The 9,727-nt window shown below is 33.1% G+C and overlaps 1 protein-coding gene across 3 annotated transcripts; it reads right to left on the reverse strand.

Moving 5' to 3' along the window:
* Nucleotides 1-220: 220 nt before the first annotated feature.
* mct-4 lies at nucleotides 221-8,725 on the reverse strand (the record flags this gene model as incomplete). 3 transcript variants are annotated; one of them, NM_001047802.3, is made up of 14 exons in its annotated part: nucleotides 304-935; nucleotides 986-1,056; nucleotides 1,675-1,809; nucleotides 1,898-2,023; nucleotides 2,073-2,198; nucleotides 2,282-2,443; nucleotides 2,496-2,722; nucleotides 3,167-3,420; nucleotides 3,470-3,762; nucleotides 4,293-4,523; nucleotides 4,572-4,926; nucleotides 4,972-5,114; nucleotides 5,796-5,900; nucleotides 8,644-8,719. In NM_001047802.3, the coding sequence occupies 14 exons, from the start codon at nucleotides 8,717-8,719 to the stop codon at nucleotides 906-908; spliced, it is 2,334 nt and encodes a 777-aa protein (NP_001041267.1). In that variant the 3' UTR covers nucleotides 304-905. The 3 variants fall into 3 exon arrangements, with proteins under 3 accessions (NP_001360097.1, NP_001041267.1, NP_001370787.1); NM_001373286.5 differs by lacking the exon at nucleotides 1,675-1,809 and having other exon boundaries at nucleotides 221-935; nucleotides 8,644-8,725; NM_001383567.1 differs by having other exon boundaries at nucleotides 305-935; nucleotides 986-2,023.
* Nucleotides 8,726-9,727: the final 1,002 nt, after the last annotated feature.

Raw genomic sequence — 9,727 nt, forward strand, 5'->3', positions numbered from 1 at the left:
ACGAACATACAATGAAGTTTGTAGTTTATCAATAAACTTAATGAATGAAAAATATGCGAATAGATTTTTAATTAATATATTTTTTCAAATGTTTTTTCTCTAATAAATTAAACTTTTAAACTCTAACAAAAAGTTATATGAATAAAACTGTTTAACTTAAACATTCAAATCATTATTAAAACTTTGTCGTAAAATCATAGTTTGTGGGTTTATTAAGAATGATTTTATCAAGCCGTACGTAAAAGATAAAACCACACTCTTTGCTACACTGTAGCAAAATACATTAGAATTAACAATCACATCATTTCCTATCACGGAAAGCAATTTTTATTAAGGAAATATATAGCTTTGGAATACAGTTGAAATGTAGCAGTATGAATGAATGAAACAAGCCAGGAAGGGAACAAAAAACAACCAAATGCAATATCCGAGGAGGTCATTCGACATGGGAATGGAGACACAAAGAATTACAATTTTACCTAAATGTGGATTTTTTAAAGATTGGATATTTGCAAACAACAACAGAGATGATTGAGACAGGAAAAAGGGAAACGTACCCAAATAAAGAACATCGAGGAAATGACAGAAGTCATAGTCAAACACAGAGGAAAAAAAGCGAAAGATATGAATAGTTAAGATTTAAAAAAAAGAAATTACTACACACAACTAACCGAAAATTGGAAAATGCAAGCAGTTTTTGTATATCATAATATATGAAAAATCGTGCTATAATGCTAAAACCTGAGACAACTGCAAAGTTCGAAAAAACGGAACATGGGGAGGGGTCTCATAAAACAATGGGTCAGTGGAAACAAGATCAATATTGTTTAAATAAATGGCATGCTCCGTGTAGATTTTGATGAATTGGGTGAGAATCGGTTAGCAGCGTTGGCTAGATTGGTTTTCTAGTTATTCTTGAGTGATTTTAGTGGGATCTAAATTAGTAAAACATCAGTTTATCATTATCGTTGTTGGATGAACATACATTGTCATCCATTTCATTTCCTTCCTCGACAACTCCGTTTTGCTTTTGTTTGCGTTTCTCTTCCTCCAGATCTGAAAATTTTGCATATTAAATTTTGAAAAAATAAGCGTCAAACTTCAACTTAAAGTTATAGGAGCTTTTTTTCTAAAGGTAATCTGTCACTTTTGGGGTTATTGATTAAATATGAGTTCATAGAGAAAGTTCATTAAATTTTCAAGAAAACAAGAAAAGTTCACCGACAAACGTAAAAAACTATTTTCTGTCGCATGTTCAAACTCCTAAAATTATGGAATGTAAATATTTTGAGCGTAATTATAACTTACAATTGGAAGCAAGAAAAGTGTTTTTTAATAGACGCCTTCAAAAAAAAAAACGAAAATTGAAAGTTTCAGATCATTTTGACTTGAAATAAAAATTTTCAATATAACTTTGTAAAATTTTTCTCACGATTTTTGAACATTGGAGCACTATTGGAATGTTTTTATATATCCATATCATTATAACTTTGAGTTGAACTAATTGAAACAAAAACCCCATAAGTGATAGTGGCCTTTAACATTTTGTTATATTTACAGAAGGATTTCATTTGGTTTCATTTTTAATTTTTTTCAGAAGTAGAATATAGAGGCACTCATGCAAATTAACAATCACAACAAAAATGGCACATCACTTCACGATGACTTTGTCACCTTGCAACAATTGATGTTGTTGTTTCATGGACTGAATAGTCCGCTGATAATCAGTAAGTGCCTCTTCCGACCTTTCAGTCAGAACAGACAACTTGCCAGATACATTATCTTGATCTTGCAACTGGGGCATTCCATCTGTAAGTTTTGAATTGAAAAGTCAATTCATTAGGATAATTAGGCTTCAAAAATTATATATATCTTGTTTTTGCTATTTTATACACACCGGCAGTATCTGCGTCTTTTTTGGTAACAAATGGAATTGTAGCAGAGATAAGTCCAGCCACCAACAAAACTAATCCACCAAAGTAGAATGCTGTATCGTAGCTTCCAGTTATATCATAGACTATTCCTGAAATTTTCATTATCATTAAACTGTTCAAAAGTTTAAGGGTATTTACCAGCAAACGGTGGTCCAACGAGAGATGCAATACCTCTCGCCACTACTAGAAGACCAAAGGAGTTGGTAAGATTTTCAAGGCCCATTAAATCAGCGAGCACAATTGATGTCAGGCAAATATAGGCGGCTGGAAAAAGTAAAAAAAATTTTGTGAGTTTTTTTTTAAAAATAAACCAAATTCTAAATGTTGAAAATAGTAGAATAACTTACAAATGATGAATCCGAAGACAATTGCGTAAAAATATTGCCCAGCAATACTGGTTAGAAGTGGACAGGCAAGAGTCAAAAGTCCCGAGACAATAAGCGAAAGATTATTAATAGTCAAGGCGGAAAGAATTTTTTGATCAGTGAGCCATCCAAAAAAGACCCTGCCTGGAATTCAAGTAAATTTGTTAACAATAAACTATTTCAACGATTAACCTACCAATTGTATTGAAGACACCAAAAATTGGGACAAGGAACATGGCCAAAGACATATCCAATTTCATAGATTCAGAAAGATCCTTCAGGAACATAATTGGGATATAAAATCCCATCATTCCTAGAAGATTTGAAATGCACAGAATCATCATAGTTTTGTTCTTTAAAAGATTGAGATCAATCATTTCCGAAAGTGCATTGCGCATTGGCAATGGCAATACTTTGCAGCATCTGAAAAAAATGAAAATTAAAATTTTTACAGGGCAAAAAAATACCCAACGACTAACTCAAGTTATACCTATCGTCCATTTGCAAAAGTGAAATATAGGTGATAAATCTTCTATGGTAAATCTAGACTTTCTTTGTACAGTTCAGAATATGGAGTTTCAAAATTTTATTTCAATATGTACATTAAATTAGCAATTGTGTGAAAGTTGATGCGTGTAGCGGCAGTAACTGTAACTGTAACTAAGCGAGACCCACTCAGAAACACAGCGTGGAATTTTACTGGTAAGTCAAATTCCTACAAACTTACTGAAAATTTAAAATTTACAAACATTTGCACCTGAACTTATGACATTTAGAACAAGCTTATCAATCGTGCGCAAAATCCAAAATCACCACTTGATCTACATCTATGTATTAAAAATTATCATTATATGAAAAAATAATTACCCGTCATCCACAAAAGGTTCAATCATTTCTTCTTCGTCCTCTGCAATTCCCGGTCCTCCTAGACGGCTTCCAGTACGACTCAGGTTCAATTGAGACACCGCTTGTCCGACAACAGATCTTGGAATTGAAAGTGTGGATGCACGATATCCAGCCATGGTTCCTTCCTCTTTGAATTCCTTCAAATTTTGAATAGATCCACCATAGAAAATATCTTGACGGTTCATTGGACGTTGGAATTCTTTCGGATCAACACCCTGAAAATATAATTATTTATAGTGGGCACAGTTCTCATTGTTATCTTACACTCATTGCAATGCTGAGATTGGATGCTCCTCCGGACTTGCTCAGCTTGCTCAAAGATTGGTTGAAATCTCTTGCCGATACTCGACTCAAACGATTGTCAGACGACAGGTTACCACGGGACAGTTTGAGATCATGTTGAGATCCGGAATTGCTTGTCATTGTGTGTTTGCGTGAGCGTGTGGCTGTGTGGCTGCGAACTTTGTGAGCATCTGATTTTGGAGTTTCGGATCCCTCGTCTCCTTCAGTAAGAATGCTACGGAGTCGTTGGACCTCTGGATTTTGAGACACGGCTTCTATAAATGTATAATTCAGTAATGTGTTATCTCAACTATTTAGACATAGTTTTTATAGAATTTTTATTTGGGAAAATACCACATTTTACCTTAACTGACTTTGACACACTTTGAAAGTAGACTAACGGTTTGGGGTATTTTTTTTTGACCGTACCCTGAAAATGCGCAAAATGACAATATTTTCTTGGAAGATCTGAATTTTTCCTCAGAATGTTTTTTTCAGAAAATTTTAATTTCCCGCGATTTTTGATAAAGTGATTTTGTGAACTGTTATTGTGCAAATCGTTTATTTGAGCACTACCGCAAACCATTCGTCCTTTTTTGAGTAAATTTTAAAAAAAAACTCTATTTGAAGATCTTATTATAGGTTTTCTTGCGTTCTCTATTCTCTAACTAAACAATTTAAGTTTTTTTTTTGAAAATCTTTTTTTTGACAAATCTTCCAAATATTTGCATTGAAATAACGATATACAAAGAACGAAACTAAACAAGAAACCAACACTTCTAGACTATTTTCAAATTCAACTAACCATCTTCAATAGCACCACTGGCAGCAGAAGTTGAACGATTTGGGTGTGGGCTCTCAACAGCTTCATCTTCATCATCTTCAACTTTTGAAAGAGCCTGACGCAGTGGCTCCATTTCCTGATCACGAATTTCATTGAGATCAACCATTGGAAGTGGACGGTATAGGTATCCATAGAAAACACAAGAGAAAATCATTACAGCGAGAACCCAGATGGTTTTTTGCCATCCCAGATCTCAAAAATATTTAAAATTAAAAATAGTTCTGAATCACGGGCACTTACTAGCTATACAAACTTGGCAAATCAGTGGCACCAAGAATGTTCCTACTCCTGATCCTGCAACTGAAATTCCAGTGGCCATAGCTCTTTTCGAATCGAAGTAAAATCCAACGACGACTATAGCCGGGAGGTAGATCATACCAAATCCAAGACCTCCCATCACTCCGTAAATCAACATAAATACATAAATATTTGGAGATGCTGGTGCAATCATAAATGCTATTCCAGAGATCAATCCTCCCGCCATAACTACATAACGCTGTTCATATTTGTTGCAAAGTGCACTGACTAGTGGCCCAACAAGTAAGTAAGTTCCAATAATAAGTGACCCGATGAAAACGGTCAGTCCGTCCGATTCCTGAAATTCTCTTCTATTGTTTTCAGCGTACTAAAAAAAAGTTACCTGATAGCGCTCTTTGTAAGATTGTTTGAATTCTGAGAATGCAGTAGAAATACCGTCAACCACGAGATTTGACATAAAAGCAGCAAATACAATAACCCATCCATAACCTCCATCGGGGGCCTGAGGCACTAATAGTGGTTCCACTGAAAATCATAATTTCAATACTCTTTAATTTCTAAAACTCTTTTTTAGGTAATAACAATCATGGGAAACATTTTAAAAATAAACCGCATGACTTTCGAGACATTTCTTGTTTTTGAAAATTAGCACACATTTCAAATTTTCACAGAAATTTGAGTACTTGTGTATTATATGCCTTTATTTTAAAATTAAATTGATATTTTATTCAAATATCTTTTCAAATTAAACGTGATATAGAGTCTTACTCCATAGGCTCAGAAATGGTTGTTTCCTAAAATTTTCTATAATAAAATAAATAATATTTCCACACGTTTATATTTTTCATAACTTGAAAAATTACTTTTAGAATTAGGGAATGTAATGCTGTTAGAAGTTTGAATAAAAATTTTTAAAAGTTTTTAGAAAAACTTTACAACGTTATTTTTTTATTTTAGCTCTGCGATACATTTGTCGTATGAGATGCAGATAGTTCTACTTAAATAATTTTGTCATTAAAACTTTTTTCATAAAAACTCGGTTAGAATGTACTCACAAAATATCCACCGCTTCAATCATTTTTTTAAATTGAAGTTGATGAAAATTTTGTCAGAAAAGGATTATGGTCAAAAATAGTTTTAAAACTCGGTTTGTTAAGAAAATTTGGCAAATTAAAATAAAATTTGAAAGTCAGAAAACTGTCAAACCTTGCTGAACACCCATGTTGATTGAATACTGTGACGAGTAGTTGGTGAGCTGTCCGTCGTTGAGCGAACCAATATCCTGATCGTCTTCTTCGAAGTTGGACTCTCCTAAACGTGACAGAGATTAGCAAACAATGAATTCACGCATCTGATGCTAGGACGCTTCAATGACGATTAATCATTTTGTGTTATCAAAATACAATATCTATTGCTGCTTTGCAGACACCCGCCGCGCCGTGAAACACAGTTTCACACTCAACACCTAACAATGGACAGATATAATGGATAGGGGAGGAGGAGTAAGTTAAGATGGAGGTGGTGTTAAGAGGTGACGATAAAAACCCAAAAGTGTAGAAAAAATGTATGGCATTGAATAGTGGATGATGGATGGATTTTCCTACTTTCTGAATATTCGACTATTCGTGATTGAATAAGACCGATTTGTGGCTAATTGATTGTCATGTTCTACCCTAAAAATTGAAGAAGTGGAGAGTACTAGGAACAATTTTAAATTATCAGTTTTTTCGACGTTACCCGCCTACAGTTTTACAATCCTTGTCTGAAATTCACGAGCTGATAAATGGTGCCAATGTGGCGCGGTGGTCCTGGAGAAGAGAAAGTGCAAACTATGATAAGGTCGGGGTCTCATCTATTGGTAAAAAAGAGAGTATTTTGGATTGTTGTGTTGAGCATTGGGAATGTGTAATGGGACACATGGAAACAAGAAAACAAAAACAACTGGCAGCTGGACGTAACTTGGCAGAATTGATTTGTTCAGCTGATCTCTTCAGTTTGATGATAGCCGCTGGGCAGCTGGCAAGGAGGTAAGCCCAAGGATGGTGAGTAGTATCGAATGAAAAAGAACAAAATGTGTTCAGCACGCCGTCGTCGCCTTTAGTACACAATTTAAGACATTAAGCCGCTTGAAAAGTGTTGAAAATTTGTAGGAATCAGTTGATTTTCACACTTAAACATTCAGTGTTACTTTTTTTCTTCCCACCCTTCTTTGCAACAAGGGGGAGGGTGAGAAATGATGAGAGAGATCTCTGACACTTTGTAATTTTTTGTTCGGAATCCAAGAAAAAATTCGAAGAAGACTTGCGTTGCGTTTTTAAATAGAAAAAGAAATAATAGAAAAACTAAAAAACTTGTTTTGTTTTTTCGGAAACAATTCAAAAAACGTGACGTGTTTATGAAACGTGACAGATCAAAAGTTAGAACAATTATTGATCACTAACTAATTCGCTTCTCGAGTTTCAGTTTCAACGAAATTTGGGAAGCAAATGTTTATTTGTTCATTTGGCTGATAATTTTTCGCACAAAAAAGTAACAAGTAGAATGCTGAACAACGAAATGAAGTATATAACATAAATAGGGATGATACTCTCTGATAATAAAATTAAATACGCTTTGTTGTACAGCCATCAAAATTTTCCGACTTCTTTGTGAAAGACAGGAGGAGCAGGAGCAAGCTTATCATTAGTGTTTCATCGAGCACATACTATCATTCCACAATTAGGAGTCTAATTTGACAGCCGAGAACAAAAAAGAACTATCAAGTGGTCAGGTGTTGAATTGGCAGGTCAAAAATGTTGAAAGTGTAATAATCTAGCAGAAAGTTCTCCACACATAAGGACAATTCCTGAAGTACGGAGGGGTCTCTGGTCAAAGTTTTTGTTTCCAACTCACTGCCCTTTGTGGTATTTCGAATCATGACAATGTGGAATCTTCTAATTTTAGAGTATTCTTTCACCTCAATCGTCTTATTCACACTAAATTTTGTGATAAGCCGGGATTATTCACGAAATCAAGTGTTTCAGTGCAAACTTCACCGACACCAAGAGTTGATAGCGTGATGTGCTGCAGATAATTCCGCAACGAATGCGAAAATTGGAATAGATCGAAAGATGGAACGAAGATTTTGAGTTATTTTAGGACGCTCAAACCATAGCGAGATTTTTTTTGGAAAAATAAACTATATGCACCTTAAATCATTGGTGTTCAATAATAATAGAAAAAATAAGATAAGTTAGTAACTTGCAAAAATTGGCTGTTACTAAAATAAGAATTGTGAAAACTTTGAAAAGCTTCATAATTTATAAAAAATTTCAGTAAATACTTCTATTATTTTTTGAAAAGTTTAGAGCAAAGACTTTTCTTTAAATTAAAACCCCGTTTTGTAAAAATGTTAAAACGTTTTCCTTTGATATTTAATGTTTCACAGTTTACCATCTTCAAACCACGTTCATTTTCCGTGCGGCATTTCTATTTTTCAGGATTTCCCTGTACTTTTATGTCTGTGTTTTTGAAAAACTCTTTCTAGTGAAAGAATAAATACATTAAACACTTATTTTCAAATACAAAAAATTAAAATTAAAAACAACTGTTTTCTATCAAAAATGCGTCGAAATGTATAACTAATTTTTTTTAATTGACATGGCAGAAAAACTAATTTTTGAAGGATCATTGTGAGTCTAAGATTACTAGATTTCAGTAACAAAATTTGAAATTTTATTTAGAATTTTATGGAAATTGTTGATTATTGTAACAAAAATTATAATTGAATACTTCTAGTAATTTAACCTGCTTCTCTGTATATTGATTAGTATCTTCAACATATTTTCTCATTGTCATTTTACGTCAATATCACTTTTTCAAAATGTTCAACTAATTAAAGACAATGACCAACTGCACTTCCTGTTGCTTTCTGTGAATTACTTTTTTTTCCATTTCTTCAACTAATTTTCTATGAGTCATTGGCTTTTTTTTCAAGTATCCATCATGTGTTTTTTTTTAGAACTCTGCCCGTTTTTCTTCTCATAGCTAAGCAGAAATGCTATGAATAACTTACCATTTCTTTCAGATTTTAATGATTTCGTTGGTGATGTCGGTTGACTGCTCCTGTTGGGATCCGGCCCGTCTGTCATGGCTATCTGAAAAAAAACCAAATTTATTTTAGATGCAAAAACAAGTAGAAAACATATAAATTTATTGCGTAGAAAAAAAAATAGAAAATTGACGGCTTCACATTGATAGATGTTCAAAAAAATTAATAGTGGTTTTTATGTTTCTGCCCACGCAAAAATTATTTAATTATTTTCATGAGTTTCGAAGTTAAAACCCAAGGGTAGAAAAAGGGAACAATTACGCAAAGTAAAATATTAGTTTTCAAAATACTATACGCACTTGTAATTACTCAAACAACTCAAACAAAAAACAAAAATGTTGCAATTGTATGTGAGAAGACATAGGCAAAAACGGAAGCGTGGGATTTGGTCATGACCAAAGGTGTACGAAAAGACCACCGACCGAAGAAAACTTGGGTAACATAATACGAGCTCGGTGGCAAAGAAAAACGAAGAAATGAAAGTTGTCTAGTAATTTTTGGTTGTACACAAAGAGTTTAAAGAAATTTACATAGCTCATATTCATTAACACATGATTGGTAATTTTGACTTAAAAATTTTATTTGCAACCAGAGCGTTACTAAAATTATTCAGTCTTGATTTTTTGTAAAGGTTTTCATTTAACTTTTGTTGAAGTATTTGAAAAAAAAAGTTGTTAATAGGCAACGTTATAACAATATTAATTGTTACTTTTCACATTATTCACATTTTTTGGATTTTCCGTAGCAAATCGAATATTTATCACAATTTGGGAGAAATACATGAATGCTAATTATGTTTCTATTTCAAAAAATGTGTTGTTCAGTGTGGGTTATTATGGCATTGTGCATTTTTACAAAATTTGACAAAAACAATTTGTTATTCTTTTTAAAAAAATTTCATACTTTACAACAACACAGTTTCCCATAAGTAGAATAAAATTAATACGAGTCGAAAGACGTTGTAAATTTTGACCCTGAAGTTTTTCAATAATTTTAAATTTCAAAACACTTTTAGAATTTTAGGTCTTTTTTAGGGAAATTTTTTAAA

The sequence above is a fragment of the Caenorhabditis elegans genome, chromosome X, assembly GCF_000002985.6.
Source record: "Caenorhabditis elegans chromosome X".
Taxonomy (NCBI): Eukaryota; Metazoa; Nematoda; class Chromadorea; order Rhabditida; family Rhabditidae; genus Caenorhabditis; species Caenorhabditis elegans.